The sequence below is a fragment of the Bactrocera tryoni genome, chromosome 2 (assembly GCF_016617805.1).
Source record: "Bactrocera tryoni isolate S06 chromosome 2, CSIRO_BtryS06_freeze2, whole genome shotgun sequence".
Classification (NCBI taxonomy): domain Eukaryota; kingdom Metazoa; phylum Arthropoda; class Insecta; order Diptera; family Tephritidae; genus Bactrocera; species Bactrocera tryoni.
Genome location: NC_052500.1, coordinates 14590988 through 14608772, shown reverse-complemented (window position 1 = coordinate 14608772; position 17785 = coordinate 14590988). Strand labels below are relative to the sequence as shown.

General features: G+C 35.6%; 1 protein-coding gene across 2 annotated transcripts; it reads left to right on the top strand.

Moving 5' to 3' along the window:
• The first annotated feature begins 23 nt into the window (after window positions 1-23).
• Window positions 24-10500, top strand: LOC120767847 (protein MON2 homolog). 2 transcript variants are annotated; one of them, XM_040094146.1, is made up of 22 exons: window positions 24-319; window positions 691-822; window positions 963-1388; window positions 1444-1569; window positions 1624-1824; window positions 1903-2137; window positions 2200-2341; window positions 2404-2530; window positions 2598-2901; window positions 2968-3269; window positions 3347-3541; window positions 3603-3991; window positions 4056-4218; window positions 4279-4704; window positions 4761-4982; window positions 5175-5329; window positions 5398-5560; window positions 6777-7061; window positions 7131-7315; window positions 7403-7876; window positions 9333-9415; window positions 9475-10500. In XM_040094146.1, exons 1-22 carry the CDS (start codon window positions 197-199, stop codon window positions 9678-9680), a joined length of 5064 nt encoding a protein of 1687 aa, XP_039950080.1. In that variant the 5' UTR covers window positions 24-196; the 3' UTR covers window positions 9681-10500. The 2 variants fall into 2 exon arrangements, with proteins under 2 accessions (XP_039950080.1, XP_039950079.1); XM_040094145.1 differs by having other exon boundaries at window positions 2598-2904.
• Window positions 10501-17785: the final 7285 nt, after the last annotated feature.

Sequence of the window (17785 nt, the reverse complement as noted above, 5' to 3'; positions counted from 1 at the left end):
GGCAAAAACAACACAGCCATACAAACAGAAAAAGATACGTATCTGGCAAATTTCGTGGGTTTTCAGTTGGAAGAAAAGTGTATTTAGAATTTTATACATAAAACAAAAGAATTTTATTGTAATGCTGAGTGTAAAAAGCAGCAGAAAAGAACTATTATTTTATCTGTGAACTGTTAAAACAAAAAAAGACGTGAAAATGTCATTCGTACGCACCTCGACGGGTGGCAATGAGTCGGTGCATAAATTTGTTGAGGCCTTGCGGGCAGACTTTAAAACACTTTCCCTGGAAACTAAAAAGAAGTATCCATTGATAAAGGAGGTTAGAAAATAAACACAACACGTTCTCATTAAATTAATTAAGCAAAAGATTCGTACGAGGGTAGACTGCAATACGAAATTTGATGTTGTGTCACAACTGGGTGCGGCGTGCGTAGGGGGTGGTGTTTGCCCATTGGAGTTATGTGTATATGCATACATATGAACGCTGCCATTGTTTTTTCGTTCACATCAATTACTGGCTTTTTTCAAATATCTATCTGCATACATACATATGTATATTAAGTACTGGTGTATAATTAGTAAATAAAAACGCATGATTTTACATACAATAAAATATTAGGTCTTCGGAGCTCTCTCATTGAAAACTAATTCACAATCCTAATACTTGTTTTTTAATTTTTGCCTATTCAGTCATGCGAAGAGGCTATTTCCAAATTGAGTGCAGCAAGTAATAATCAACAAACTTCTGTCTACTACACGGTAAACCAAATTCTGTATCCGCTTGTGCAAGGATGCGAAACCAAAGACCTTAAAATTATTAAGGTGAGTCATTTCCCCTAACGGTTAGATATAAATATATGCACGTAAATATTTATGTGCTTGCCGGGGCTATTGCCTACTATCTTATCAATACCTGCTTTAAATGTGATTAAGTTTGCTAACATTAAAGTTGTATATTACAGTATTGTCTGGGCATGATGCAACGGCTTATCACCCAGCAGGTGGTTGATCAAAAGGGTGCACGCTACATAACCGATGCATTATGGATGCTTATGGAAAATAACATAGAAGAGGTTAAGGTCTTGCAAACTGTCACGCTCTTGCTAACTACCAACACGGTGGTGCATGGCGAAACATTAGCCAAATCGCTAGTACTATGTTTTCGACTACATTACACCAAAAATTCCACCATTGTTAACACAGCAGGTGCTACTATACGTCAACTTGTTTCATTGGTTTTTGAACGTGTATACTTGGAGAAAAACTCTATGGCATCTCTACAGGGAATAAATCAAAATGCAAATAAAGAAACGTTGGACACTGATAACAGTACTGGAGCTAGTGCTGAAATGCAGACCTTTGCAGCGGATGCATTTTTCCTATTTCAAGTAAATGTTTTTACAAAATCTAACTATTGCATTATTTAACGAAACAAAATTTTAGGATCTCGTGCAGCTAGTAAATGCCGATCAACCGTATTGGCTTATCGGTATGACTGAAATGACACGCACTTTTGGCTTAGAATTACTCGAGGCAGTATTAACTAATTTCAGCGCTGTTTTTCATGAGGTAAATGGCAATAAACTAATTCAATCTATATTCAAACATATGCTTTATATTTAGAATAACGACTTTCGTTTGCTACTGAAAGAACGCGTTTGTGCATTAGTAATTAAACTATTCTCGCCAAATGTAAAGCATCGCCAGCTACCGACGCCCAATAACGGCAATACGGCAGTCCCTAACGATAAACCATATTTTCCCATCAGCATGCGTTTATTGCGTTTAGTGGCAATACTCATACAGAAGTACCACACGATATTGGTAAGTTAGGAATGTTATATAATTATTATTTGTTTTTCCATGTAATTTCTAATTTAACCTTTCGACTTCGCTTTGTAGGTAACGGAATGTGAAATTTTCCTTTCTTTGATAATTAAATTTCTCGATCCTGACAAACCGCACTGGCAACGCGCCTTGGCATTGGAAGTCATACATAAATTGGCCACAAAACCAAATTTAATCGCTTTCTTTTGTAAATCCTACGATTTAAAAAATCATGCCACAAATATTTTACACGACATGATCACAGCGTTGGGAACGTTCGTGCGATATTCGTTAATAAATGCGGCAGCTTGTACGTGCGCTAAATATTTAAAAAAATTCTACCAAGTATAATATATTTTTCGCTTTTCTTAGTGCAAAATGGACAGCTGCCTGCTGCTAATCAAAATAATCCCACAACTGCGCATAACGCTGGCAATCAATGCGGCTTCATGTTTCGTGGCGTTTACTTATCACTAGTCACCAATTTTGCACCTGGCGTGGCAAAAGCCGTCTAGTAATTTATAAATATTTACGCCAACTAATTCATTATAACATAATTTTTCTTTTCTTTTATAGTTTGGAGATGTTGGATAAGTTGGAGGCACCCAACATACCGGACAGTTACGGCGTTTCTGTAGCTTACGCCATACTTTTGGATGTAACCAGCTCCATTGGCTGCGTAATTCAACGAACACCCGAACTGGTTTGTTTTGCATACGAAAACCACAATATTTTATTTGTACTTTTATTTTTCCATTTAATGTATGCAGCAACAAGCGATCCACAATGTCGATATTATCACAGAAGAGGAGCACAAGCCGTTGTGCATACAATTGATCAACTCCAGTTGGAATGGCTTACTCTCCGCTTTCGTGCCACTAATAGATGCCTCAATCGACGAAGGCACAACGGATAACATACTAAAGGCAATGCAGAGTTACGCTGCACTCTGTGGTCTGCTGGACCTGCTTGGCCCCCGTGACGCCTTCATAATATCCATGTGCCGTGCCTCTTTCCCACCGCACTATGCCGCGGCAATATTTGCCAACAATGCGCACATGGATGCAGATTTGCGTGGTAGTACAGAGCTTCGCACACATTTCGCTATGCATAAAAATTTAACGCATTTCTTATTCGTAGGTCATGCGCGCAGCAATAGCCAAGATTTGAACAACCAGTTCATGAACACCTGCAATGAGGGTGAATTTCGGCAACAAATCGTGGCGGTGGGTACGCCATTGCCCAGCGCGTCGCTGCCGCACAGCATAATGCAAGCGCCGGTCATGTTGACCAATAAAAATCTGCAGTGTATGCGTGCCATATTGTGCTTGGCGCGCAATAACGGCAGCATACTCGGCACATCTTGGCATATAGTGCTGCAGACGCTACAACACCTGGTGTGGATTTTGGGCTTGAAGCCCTCCACGGGCGGCAGTTTGCAAGTGAGTGCACATTCGAGTAATTCGAAGTACTTTCAGTGATGTACAAAATTTGTATATGTTTTTTCGTTGCAATTTAGGCATTCCCAAAGCCAGCCGTGGAAGCAAATGTGGGCATACAAACTGCAGTTATGGCCGACTTGCCGGTGCTGTCACAAATGCTGAGTCAGCTTTTCGAATCCAGTCAGTGTTTGAACGATATAGCGCTGCATCACCTGATCGATGCATTATGCAAGCTCTCGCATGAAGCTATGGAGCTCGCTTATGCCAATAGGGTAAGCAAATATTTCTTTTACGTGTTTTATATAAACCATTACAATGCTTGGCTACTACCAGGAGCCATCCTTATTTGCCGTCGCTAAACTACTCGAAACTGGCCTGGTGAATATGCCACGCATTGAGGTGCTTTGGCGTCCACTTACCAATCACTTGCTGGAGGTTTGTCAACATCGTCACATACGCATGCGCGAATGGGGTGTGGAAGCCATTACCTATTTGGTTAAGTCCGCGCTGCAGTTTAAACATACCGTACCGCTAAAGGAAAACATGGAGCTGCAGACAATGTTGCTAAGTCCACTTTCGGAGCTCTCGACGGTCATGCATGCAGATGTGCGCCAGCGACAGCTTGACTGTGTACTGCAGATACTAAATGGCGCAGGCGAAATATTGTCCTTCGGTTGGCCGGCAATAATCGAGATTATTGGCGCAGTGAATGAGCATCACGGGTGCGTGTGTTAACCTTAAAAGCAAAAATATTTAATTTTTCCAATTATTGCTTCGTAATTTTAGCGAGCCATTGATACGCACCGCTTTCCAGTGTCTGCAGTTGGTGATCACCGACTTTTTGACGGTTATGCCTTGGCGTTGCCTGCCACTGTGCATTCGAACTGCCGCTAAGTTTGGTTCACAGACACAGGAGTTGAATATTTCGCTCACAGCGATTGGTTTGATGGTGGGTTCATTGCAAATTTTGTCTAATACGCAAATGATTAATATTATATTTCGTTTGCAGTGGAACATTTCCGATTTCTTTAATCAAAATCAAGATAAACTAATGTCGAGCCAAGTGGAGGAGGTGGCCATACTGCCGGATTTCCCAGGCACGGTGAAAATGCCGCAATTCGATAAGCTTTGGATGTGTTTGTATGCCAAATTGGGTGATTTGTGCGTTGACTTGCGCCCAGCGGTACGCAAATCAGCTGGACAAACGCTCTTCTCCACCATTTCAGCGCACGGAAGCCTGCTGAATCCGCCCACATGGCAAGCATTGGTTTGGCAAGTTCTATTCCCACTGTTGGATAATGTGCGTGCGCTGTCCAGTTCGGCCAGTAATGAGAAAGTGGATGCCAGCGGCAATATACTGATACACCATTCGCGTAACACCGCCCAAAAGCAATGGGCGGAGACACAAGTGCTCACACTCTCCGGCGTCTGCAGGGTATGCATAGTGTTTTGATCATCTGTAACAAATGCTAAGCCACCTATTTATTTCAGGTATTCAATACCAAGCGTGAGCTGTTGCAAATGTTGGGTGATTTCGATCGCGCTTGGTCGCTAGTTTTGGAATTCATCCAAAATGCTGCATTGAGCAAAAATGGGGAAGTATCCTTGGCCGCGCTCAAGTCGCTACAAGAAATTATGTACCATAATGCGGATAAAGCCGCGTCTCTCACGGACGAGGAGACCACACGCGTTAAAGACGATGAAATTTGGACGGTGAGTTTTGTTGTTGTTGTAGCGGCAGAAAACATTCCTGCAGTAATTTTAAGGCATTTTGCCGAGTTGATGGTCCTTGGCTGGTTAAAAATCCGGGTCCGTTCCGGTTACTTAGATCCTACTGTCGTGTGAATTGTTGTGTCAGCTTATTTTCATATTTTTTAATAACTCCCGTTATTCTTTTTCACAAAGATTGCTTGGAATATTTGGCTAAATATCGGCATTGAGAGCACAAAGATCACAACGAAAAACAACGACACCCAGGATGAATTCTACGTGCCCAGCCAGGCATTTTTAACCGCATTGATACAAATTTTCCCTGCAATTTTCCAACACATACACCAAAGGTGCGCCCAACGTAGCTATTTTCACATATATTCGGAATAACTTTTAAATTTAACATTTCTGCTTGCAGGTTTACTTTGGAGGACTTTGAAAAATTCTGCATTGTGCTGACGAATGCGGTGTGTATACCCGTACAAACTGACGCCGTTCCATATATAATGTCCTCAGTATCCGACTCACTACTCACACCTTTGCACGACGGCATACTCGACTGCATGGATCTCATACAAAAGGTTTGCAGGGCTCTCAGTTGCATATATTCTTTCCAAGAGTACAGTAAACGCTCTATGAAACGGACGCTCATTGGCCGGTCCCAACATCTATCTTTTGATGTTTATTAAGTAAAATCTATTAAGTGGACAACTCTATTAACCGGAAAGAAAGACTAGTCCCGCCAGTGTCCGCTTATGGCAGATTTCACTGAATAAAAAAATATTTTTTTATTTTGTATTTTTTTAATTTTGTATTTTTTAATTTTTATTTTTGTATTTTTTTTTTTAATTTCATATATATTTTTTAATTTCGTAATTTTGTTTTAATTTTGAATTTTGTTCTAATTTGGTTTTTTCTTTTAATTCTATTAGTTTTTTATTTTTTTTATTTTTATAAATTTTTTTTTTAATTTTTTTATTTTTATAATTTTTTTTTAATTTCTCACACTTTTTAATTCCATCTATTTTTATATACATATGTACATTGTATGTATGTATGTATGTTTTTAGTATCATGTATTTTTTTAATTTTTAAATATTTTGAAATTATTTTATTTATTTTAATTATTTTTTTAAATACATACATATGTGTTTTTAATTTTGTATTTTATTTTTAATCTTCTATATTTTATATATTTTTTTAATTTTGTATTTTTGTAATTTAAATTTTTCTTTAATTTCGAATTTATTTAAATTTAATTTTTTTGTAATTTCGTATTATGTTTTAAATTTTGTAATTTTTTAATTTTGTTTTAATTTTTTTTTGGTAAAATAGTTTTGTTTAATAATTATTTTTTTGTTTGTTAAATGGTTTTATTTTATTATTTTGTATTTTTATATATTATTCAATTTTACATATTTTTTAATTGTACATATTCTTTATTTTTTTTTTTAATTTTATATTTTAAATTCATGTAATTTTTTCGTTTTTTTTTTAATTTTGTGTATTATTTTTAATTTGGTATTGTGTTTAATTTGATTTTTTTTCATATTAGATTGTTTTTAGTTAAAATTTTTTTTTTTTGTAAACTTTTTATATTTTTATATATTTTTCAATTTTTGTAATTTTTTTATATTTTCTTTTAATTTTGTGTTTTTTTTCTTTTTGTATTTATTTATTTTAATTTTGAATTTTCTTTATGTTTTTATTTTTTGTGTATTTAAATTTTTTTTTATATTTTGAAAATTTTTACTATTTAGTTTTTTTTTAATTTCATATGTATTTTAATTTTTGCAGGAGGCAACTAAAGAGGGCTCCAACTTGAAGCATATGATTCCTGTTATATTCCGCCAATTACTGGTGTTCAGTAAGTTTGCCTGTGCACCGCCTGCGTACACGGGCGTCGAGCATAAGTACGCTAAGACAGCGAATCATTATACAAACAATGCTTCCGTGGAAATGGTCAGCATGAATTTCATACCGTTTGGCGAGAAGTCCATTAGTATATGCGTGAAATTGTATCAAAGTACCGCTACGGAGGAGTGCGTCATGCATGAGAATATTTTACATGAAATTATCAAGGTGAGCACTAACGTGACCTGCAGCCATTAAATTTATATATATGTATATGGAAATTTCCACTCCACACAGGCACTGCGCACTCCGCTCGCCATGAAGTACAAGTGTCTTTCGTCCAGCACATGGAAATTGGCCATCTCGAGTTTGATTACCGTCCTACATACCGGCCTGAAGGTGGCACGCGCCAAACCCAACTATTTCACCGGCATGTGGGATGACTTGGCCGACACATTTGATAAATTTCTCTTTCCTGCAAGGTGAGTAAACGCACACACACACACACTTTCGCCCGTTATTAATCGTTGTTGTCAATTGAAAATTAATTAATTAACTTTTGCTCGCAGCGTTTGTACAATTGAAGATCGTGGCCTAGACGAAATTGTGCTGGACGAAACAATTGATTGTCAGGTCATCGAACTGTTGCGTGACGAGGTGTTGCCGCACGCGCACGAAATGCCGCATCAATTCATAATGCAAATTGTTGTGCTTCTCAACAAAGGCTCCATACATTCCGCATCTGACTCGAATATTTGTTATGAATCCGATTGGAAATTACGTGAAATCTTCGCCAAAACCTGCTTTGAAACGCTCTTGCAATTCTCGCTGCTGGACGACACTTGCAACAACAATCGCAACAGCTTAACGGCGGCATCGGCAACGGTGGCGGGCATTAATGCAACATTGAATTCGAATGTGCTCGGTGGTGGCAAGGATTTTGCCGGTCGCTTAGCGGTTACTGCTTTGTTACATCGATTCCAGGAGGTCTTGAAGCGTTTCAACGATGACGAACGACAAAGTGGCAAATGCCCTCTGCCAAGGTATGTAGTTTGGGATGAATATCAATATTTGGTGGTTTTGTGTGAATCCTTGTGATAATATAGACTTCTGGGTCTTACAAATTTCTGTGAAAATTATTAAATCGGATTATAGCCCCGCCCACTCGACCGATTTCAACCAAGTTCGGTGGGAAATATTATTCTAACATTAATAAAATTAAACGAAAATCCCGTTTACGTCCCATGTGACTTGTTGCGAACTTTTTTCGAAAAAATAATAAATCTGTGAGATATACTATTGTAATTAGGAGAGAATAATTTTCTGATAATAATATATCTGTAACTCGAAAACGGGTTGAATCGGATCAATAATTCCCTTAGCCCCCGTGTACCTAATAGATAGAGGTGTGGAAACTTGCCCTGGATCCCATAAAGCTAATAACGAGATTTTCAAACATCTAGTTGACTTAATTCCTTATATGTTGGTGATGTTATTTGAGGTACCTTAAACTCAGAGAGCATTTTCATTTCATTCACTAGAACTCTTACGATCGATTTTGGGCCAAAAGGATTTTGCGACAGTGCATGTACTGAGTGTGGCTCAGGGTTGACCAAGCTCTCGCGAAGCCAAGCTATCTAGTAATAGAACAGAAGAGGATACGGCAGCACTGACCCGCTCCCATCCTACTGATAGCGATTCTAGGTTGCCCTTCCTTGCTAACTAATCAGCTTTACAATTTCCTGCTATTCTGCTGTGGCCTGCCACCCATACCAGTCTTATTCCAAAGAAACTCGATGCTATTGACAGCATGGTTAGGCACTTCTTGGCCAACCCTGAACGCACTGTTAATGAGTTCAAGGCTGGTACTGCAGCCCTGCTATCTGAGTGGATAGTCAACTCTCTGAAGTAGACTTTACTCTGGAACAGTATATCTACTGCTACGGTAATGGCTGCAACATCGGTTTGGAAAACACTGCAATAGTCAGGAAGTCTGAAGCCGAAGTTGATAGAGAGCTTCTGATAGTGAATCCCTCCACCAACCATCCCCCAAGATTTTTAGTTTCTTTGCAATTATGGTTTTTTCAATAGCTGTCCACCACATAAAGACTCCATCTAACATAAAGGGCTTGACTATGGTGTCGTAGAGCCAGAGGACCACTTTCGGCTCCTCTACAGTAGTATAAGACAATTGAAGCCTTCTTTGATCTCTCTTCGGGTAGGTAGATAATTACGAATCGATATATTGAAAAAATTGATTTCGAAAAAATGGAGATTTTTGCCTTCTTACTTTTGTTTTTATCGCGAGAGCAAAAAGTTATTTGTTTGACCTTCAGCTGCCAGATAGGGTAATTTCATAAAACGTAATTTATAGCGATTTGTATTTATGATAATGGCAATGATGTTCTTATCCATTAAATCTCAAACGCAATAAATAGAAAATATAAACTGTTATTGTAATTTTTACTGATTATGATATATCTGCATAATGTCTTTCAGATTCCGTCTTTCGGAAATTTCCTTCGTGCTAAAGGCAATCGCCACATTAGTCGTCTCTATGAAAAAAGCACCGCCATCGAAAGGTAACAGAACTATAAAATACAAATTTCAATTCTTTTAATTTTAATTACGTTCATATTAGTAAATAAGCCGGCGTGGGACCAGCTTATCGGTCTATATCCGTATCTCGTTGACTGTACCACGACGACCTCGCCAGAGGTGTCGCGCTCGTTGCGTGAAGCGTTGCTGCAGTACACAGACCTACTGCAACCACCCAAGTGTCTAAATACCGAAACTGCAAATAATGCGAAACTACAAAATGCCACGCAATCAAATGGACAAGAATAAATGTGTAACGAAAGTCAGAGAATTACTTATATACAAATATACATACACACACACACAGCCGACATTTAAAGCCGTCAATTAAATGACGTTTATGGGACTTTTACAATAACATTTGCAAGCGGATAAAAACATAAAAGTTTGATATTTATTTTGGGCATGCTTAGATAAGACAACTTACCCATACACATACAAGTATACCAAGTACACATACTTATTTAACCAACTGTAACTAATTAGGTATACGCCGGCATACGCAATTGGGCGCTTACATTCGCGTCTATTTTTAGCCGTATTTGTATGTATGTTGCGTATGTGCCGTCAAAATTCAGCGGATAAAGCGAAAATTCAAAATTTCTCTGCTTAAATAAAATGGCAACTTTGCACTGCAACGGTGCATACATATTAATTATTTGTGCCTCGGCAAGCGTTTTTTGTGTTTAATGTTTGTTTACCGTTTTTTAGTTATTCAACTTTTGTTGGAGTGTAATTTTTTATGGAATCCGAATTGGTTTTTATACTTTGTATATTATTATTATTATTATTATACTATTATTATTACTATTAACACGTATTATATAATAGCATAGCAGTTTTAGTGCATTAAAATGCAAGACGCAAGTTATTACCTATGAAATATTTACTATACAAACTAATTATATTTAGAGATCTTTGTAGTGAACGTTTTTAATAAGATGAAATCGATAAACAAAAAAATATTGATAATATAGTATACACAATTTCTTGTCCTACTGTACTTTCAGCCATTGATAAAGTAATAAAACACAAAGTATTAGGCAAAGAAAAGCAAACAAAAACTAAACTTGTTTCTCATTCAATAGTTTCAGTACCGTTATTTATACAAATTTTATGAAGAGAAAATATTTGGACGGACGGATGGACGTACAGACAGACCTTCAACCGGATTTCAACTTTTCTCGTCATCCTAATCATTTATTATAACCATATATGTATGTATCTCGATTAGTTTCACGTGATATATACAACAGTTAAGTGAACAAAACTGTTATACTTTTACACTCCATATATTGGTCAACATGTGGAGGTACCTTAATGGAACTCAGAGGGAAATTTTTGATAGCTTTGTATATGTAGAATACACAATGAATCGGAGATATTGGGAAGAATTTCTCTTGTGCCCGGCTTTCCCAGGGAGACAAGGTGTTCTGCAACAATTTTTTGCACCTTTTTTTTCTCCAAGAATTCCCTACAATCATCCCCAGGACACCTGTTCCTTGCTATGACCGTAAGAATACAAGTAATAAGTAAGTACATGCCTCTTGTTCTCAACTTATGCCAACATTAGAAAAACAGCGAGCATATAACGTAACGCAGTGATGACGTCAGCGTGGACGTCATTAAGTTCTGGAAATTTGAAAACATCAAATTTGATTTGAATTTGTCATGCCCAACCGTTGTTGTCATTAGAATTGGATTGTTTGCGCTCAAGTGTCAGATAGCCGCGGCAGCCATGCATACATACCCATACATAAGTATATATTCATTAAATAAACATACCTATGTACATATTTATACATATGTGTAGAAAGAGTGTCTGTGCACATACGCAAAATTTGATTTCAGCATAATTTGCTCATATGCGAATAAAATGTTGTCATGGGCACTTTAAACACGTTTTCTTTGCCTTCAAGGTGTTCTTAATGCGACATTTCAGATGAGTAAATATTTGATACCGTGAGTGATAAGAATGCTTTAACTTCTTATTTGAGTTTGAACAAACTGAAGATAGGAATTTAAATTTCCGAACAGCTGCTGAATGCCTAGAGCTGCTATTTGAGCCATAAATAATTTACTTCAAGTAAAATATAAAAAAACAAACAAGAAACAAGTAAGGAAGGGCTAAGTTCGGGTGCAACCTAATACGTACAACCGTTAGGTGAACAAAACTGTAATACTCAGTAGCAACAGGTTGCAAGAGTATTCGAAGAGTGAAAGAGAATGAATGATACTATTTTTCGATTCGAATCGATTGACCGGAGTTATATGGTAAGAGAAATACTTGTAGGTATTTTTCCATCCGTAAGAAGGATCCTACTTCGGAACATACATATCTTTTTAGATACCATATAGAGCGTAAAATATGAAGAATAAAAATTTTAAGAGGCAGCAGACAGGCATTAAAGGGAGCGAAGAACGAGCTGAGGAGAGCATCTCTTAAAAATTTAGACATAAATATTTAAGGCATCTAAACCCATCACATCTGGACCGCCTAATTGTCCAAAAGAATTATTAAACAAAACACTAACCGTTTATGGTCAAAATGTTCAAATTTTATAGTTTTGGACTCGGAATATATAGAGAAATAAATACCTGGAAATCCTCCCACACCCCATTTCAACACCCCCACTTAGGAGAATGAATCATTTTGACGATTTTCTCCTCATAAACCGGCGATTTGGTACACGTTTTTATATTTATAAATTTCTGGGTAAATCGAAATTTAATTTTTCTTTAATAAAAATATGCCCCATGCGATTCTGCAAATTTCTGCATTTTTATATTTTCTCTACGACCAGTAGTTTAGAAGTTATAAGCATTTTTGTATTCGCTTGTATTCGGCGGCTACTTACTACATGCTTCTGGTCGCCTGGTAGAAATCTGAGATTTTGGCACCAAATTGAATGCAATTTTTCTGCAGCGAGGCGGATGCACCAAAAATTTGCGTGGGGCGTTGCATACGCAAAGGGGCCAAATTGGGAACCGGACCGGAAACCGGAAAAAGTCACCGACCGGAAATGAAATAACGGTACCACACTTCCGGTCTGAAACCCAAACCGGAAACGGATATATCTGACCGGAAACAGGTCCCTAACCGGAAGTGAAAATTAAAGACCGAAAAATCCGGAAACAATGAAATTACGGTATCATACTTCCGGCCTGAGAACCAAACCGGAAGTTTCAAAACGGAAACCGGATATCTCGGTTCCGGATGTTGCAAAACGGAAATTGCGCCAAAAAGAAATTCACATCCGTTTTCCGTTTTTTGGCTTCCGGTTAGGATCTCGGACCGGAAGGAGAGCACCGTAATTACATTCCCGATCCGGAAGTTGAAAAGCGGATGTACAATTTGTATCCGTTTCCGCTTTCTGACTTCCGGTTTGGTTTCGGACCGGAAGTATAGTACCGTTATTCCATTTCCGGTGGGGCACCTGTTTGCCATTTCCGAGCATTGTATATTTCCTGCATCTTCCCTTTGCGTATACTACCCACCACGCAAATTTGCAGGGTGCATCCGCCGCCCCTGCAGAAAAATTGCATTCAATTTGGTGCCAAAATCTCAGATTCCTACCAGGCGACCAGGAGCATGTAGTAAGTAGCCGCCGAATACAAGCGAATACAAAAATGCTTATAACTTCTAAACTACTGGTCGTAGAGAAAATATAAAAATGCAGAAATTTGCAGAATCGCATGGGGCATATTTTTATTAAAGCAAAAATAAATTTCGATTTACCCAGAAATTTATAAATATAAAAACGTGTACCAAATCGCCGGTTTTTGAGGAGAAAATCATCAAAATGATTCATTCTCCTAAGTGGGGGTGTTGAAATGGGTGTGGGAGGATTTCTGGTATTTATTTCTCTATATATTCCGACTCCAAAACTATAAAATTTGAACATTTTGACCATAAACTATTAGTTTTTGGTGAATTGGAGATTGTATGTGAGGTAGCTCAATGAAACCCAGGGAACAGTTTTTTAGTATGTGGCATGTTCATATCTACATAGTTAACAGATAAAATCGGGTCGATACTACCCCAAATTCCATATACCGCGTATAATGATTTTCGTTTTTCTAACGAATCTTATGCTGAATTTGTCGGTGAATGTATGAGTTAAGTAGAGTATATGCACCATATACATATATAAAATTGCTTAGATTCCGATCCTCTGATTGACGTTTTACATCTTACTTTATTCATCTGTTTGATTCTAGAAGGTGCAAGTGTATAAAATGTTCGGTTGCACCCGAACTTAGCCCTTTCGTACGTGTTTTTCCTTTAGTTTTGGTTATTTGAACTTTCGTTTCCATTGGTTTCATCCTACTAAGATTTCCGTAATTTTTTGCTAGATCAACTTCACATTTTCGCAGAATATTCTTAAAATATGAAAATACGATTTAATGGAATTCACAAGTGGATTTATGGTATTTTATCTTCGCTGGTCTAAAATGCGGCTTTGTCATGCAGCTCCAAGGCATGTTGCAGTAAATAATATCTAATATTTATATGAAATACTTAACCTGCTCTGGGTGTCATGTGGTTCATAAAAACACACTTGTAGTAATCTAAATAAAATTTTTTATTTATTAATTTTTTTATCATTAATAATAAGTATAATAACATTTTTGTTGTTTGTTTTTTTCTGTTTTATTTTTCAGTATTTTTATATGTATATATGCGATTTTTGTTTTTGTTTTACTTATTTTGTTTATATTTATATTAATTAGAATTAGGCAATCAAGTTTTCAGTAATATTTTTTGTTTTTGTTTTGTTGTATGTTTTTTTTTGCTCTATGCATTTTTAAATTAATTACTTAACTCCTTTTTATTTATTATATATAATATATATATATGTATATATATACAACGTATATATATAGATATATATTAGTTTATCATTAGTTAATACTACGTTTTCTTTAATTAATGCAACGAGTTTGTGTTTGTGTTTGTCTTATGACTCCTGTTTTTGGTTTTGTTTTTTGGTTTTTTTACTCATTAATGTTACTAGTTTTAGGTTTGCGGTCCGTTAAACGCCGTTGGTATATTTTAACTGCAGTACTCGAGAAAAACGTTGCTGATGCAGAAAAAAAAAAACAATTTCACTTAACGGTCTTATTGTTCGTACATGCGGTAATTTTGCAGAGATGTTGTTGTGGTATGTTTTTGTTTGACTTTTTTTTGCTTTAACAAACTGTCAGGAATATACACATGTGTTTCGTGTTTCTCTATTTTATACGAATTCACCAATTTTCATGTACATACATATACATACATATGTATATTTGTATATGTATATGAAGTGTATTATGTGTGTATGTGTGTTTGTGTGTGATTTTGTTACATATTGACTGCATTTGTTTAAACTGTTTGTTGTTGCAAACTCTGCCCACAACTGTGTGGTGTTTATTGTAACCGTTGCTGTTGTTGTTGTTAAAATGTCGTCTTTCGTGACATTGCCCGATACGGTAGTCTTGTTTTCTGCATGTAAATTTTACACAATTTTCAGTTATTCGCACATCAGGCATTTAATACTAGTTAAAGTCGTTCTAACTTATTTGTGGGGCCTTTGGGGTTTTTTAAATTACATACTTAATTCACAGTTTTTTATTTTTTATTTTTGTTTTTGTGTGTTGCTAAACTTACACCGTACATTGCAATTCATTTCAGCTGCATTTGCAATTTCGATTTCGTTTTCAATTAGTTTAAATCTGCTAATTTATTAGACTATTAACGTTTAGTTTTTTTGCTTTTGCTTTTGTTTTTATTTTTTACTTTAATTTTTTTTCTTTGGTTTTTGAAAACTGTGTTGGGTGTTGGGTGGCGTGTGTGCTCTAGGGAAAGGTATAAATCATCGCTTACAATCAGCAGTTATTGTGACACTTCTTCTTTATGTTTATCTTGTGGACCTATTTAATTATGGAACTCTCTTAAGTATAATACATTTCAATTTATGATTATTTTTTATTGATTTTTTTTTTTATTTTATTTTCCACCACTCTTTATTGCATTTCATTTAGACTAAACGCTTTGGGTTTTGGTTTTTGCTTTAGCTTTATTCAGTTTTTGTGTTGAATTTTTGTGTAAATAACATTTTACATAAGTTTTTTGTTTTTGTTAAATTTATAATGTATTCTCCTATGGGAAATAGTTTTATGCCTTTGCAATGATGGGATGTTGGTTTTTCCAAATTTATTTTCAGTAGGTGTAATGGTGCCAAGATGTTGATGTAAATTCATGAGCAGGTGTATGAATGTATATACATATATAAGTCTGTATATATTTATATATATGTGTGTATGTATATGTGTATGTGTGAGTGAAGTCATGTATGCATACATATGTGTGTGCGTGGGTATATATGTATATGTCTTTGTATGTGTGAGTGTATGCATGTTTATGTGTATAAGTATGTGTGCATATATGAATATATGCATATATGTATGTATATGTGTTTTGTTGCTGGTGTGTGTGGCCATGATCACACTTAACAGTAATTAATTTGCGGTAAAAATTTAACAATACTTGGATCATCTCCACTTGCATATCGTTATATGTATGTTTTTATGTATGTATGTGTATATATTAATATGTACATATGTGTATGTATGTACATATGTGTTTGCTAGTATCAGCGTGTGTCTGTCTGTCGGCGCGAATTTTACAATAACATTTACTTAGTAAGAGTACAATAGTTTAATGCTATCCAAGTGTAGATAATGTAATAATAATAATACATAATAAAGTAGTTACGCCTCAACAATACACATATAGTTTTTGTTTTTGTTTTTAGTGTGTTTTTTGTTTTTAATTTTTCTCTCAAAAGTTGGAAAAAAACTAAAGCTGACAATTGGTGCTTCAAACATAATTATCTATGTATGTATGTAATTAGGTAGATAGTTAGGGGTATACATACATACATGTATATTTATATACGTATGTATGTATGTATATATATAGTGTGTGTGGGGTATATTTTACAGTAAAGTTGCACTTTGTTTGTTAGTATAAAGTATGTAGGTATGTTAGTATTTATCTAAAATCTAGAGGTGGTTTCATTACCAAAAAGCGGCAACTAAATGTGTTTAGATTTTTTTTAGATTTTAGGTTCTCTCCCGGCTAAGTCGTATCTTAAAGTTTGCATTTTGCATGCTGCTCTTTGATTAATTTCTTCTTTGTTCTAATTTTTTTTTTATTTTATTTTCTCATTAGTTAGTTAAGTTCAATAAGTATATTGTTGTTGTATTAGTTTAATGAACACATCTCTGGTTCAAAAATGTTGCGTTCCTTTTAAGTGGCTTTTGTGTGTGTGTGTGTGTTGTGGCACTTGATTTTTGGGCGTTGATTTTAAAACGAAGAAAAAAACAAGAAACTTTCAGAAATATCTATTAGCTTTGCTAAAATTGAAATAGATCTAATATCTTTTTGTTCCTCTGATAGGTAGTGGTGTTCGACGATGAATCTCTTGTAAACGCTTAACTTAAACGAAAAATTATGCAGACCATTTTTGTAGCGTAGTAAATTTCCTACAAGACTATAAAATAAAATAATTTTTGTTTAATGAGTTGTAAAATTCAAAAGAAAAAATTGTCTTAAAATAGTCAAACTTCAACTGTTAATAACTTTTAAAATGTTAGGTTTACGAAAAAGTTGTAGGAGACCATTTTGTACAGCATCAATTTTCCTACAAAATCTACAAGTAGTTTTTCAAGTAGTTGGAAGTGAGATTTGAATTTTTCGAACTGATAATATGTATTTCTAGCTGATAATCTGTAAAGCGGAGGAACTTCAATGTTACAGTTAAGAGCTCATACTTGGAGAGAATTTCTTCGCGCTGTATATGAGCCAGTCTTTCAGAGTACCAAGCGAAAACAATGTTCGTATTTTTTGTTCGCTTAAAATATATATACATATAACTCTGCACAACTCCTGCAGTCCTTATGACATTTATGGTATGTATCGTAACTATTAGTACTAATATTATTGGATATGGAACGTTTGCTGTTCGATTAGAACATTTACTCTTTACCTTTTTAGGTAGTACTGAGCCTTTCTTAAGCAATTTTAATTGAAGTAGGAATGTATGTAATCTACGAAGCAGAGCTTAAAATCTTATTAATATAAATGATCGTTAATTAATATATGTATATAATACTTATAATGTGTGAAGCAAATTTAGGTCTATAGTATCTATACAAGTAAGGCAAGTCTTTGTTTATTAAGATTTAGGATCCTATAATAAAAAAAAAACTGTATAACTCAAAAAAGTTATTCAAAAGTGAAGTGAAAGTGAAGAGAAGCAAAAAGTCGCCCAGAAAAATTCTTAACCGCAGCGTGTTTGAGAAAA

What these genes read in the sequence shown, in the direction of transcription:
- LOC120767847 (XM_040094145.1), top strand. Translation starts at nt 197, where the DNA reads ATGTCATTCGTACGCACCTCGACGGGTGGCAATGAGTCGGTGCATAAA. An exon ending in AGTATCCATTGATAAAGGAG is followed by an intron (nt 320 to 690) that starts GTTAGAAAATAA and finishes TTGCCTATTCAG; the next exon opens with TCATGCGAAGAGGCTATTTC. An exon ending in CCACGGGCGGCAGTTTGCAA is followed by an intron (nt 3,270 to 3,346) that starts GTGAGTGCACAT and finishes GTTGCAATTTAG; the next exon opens with GCATTCCCAAAGCCAGCCGT.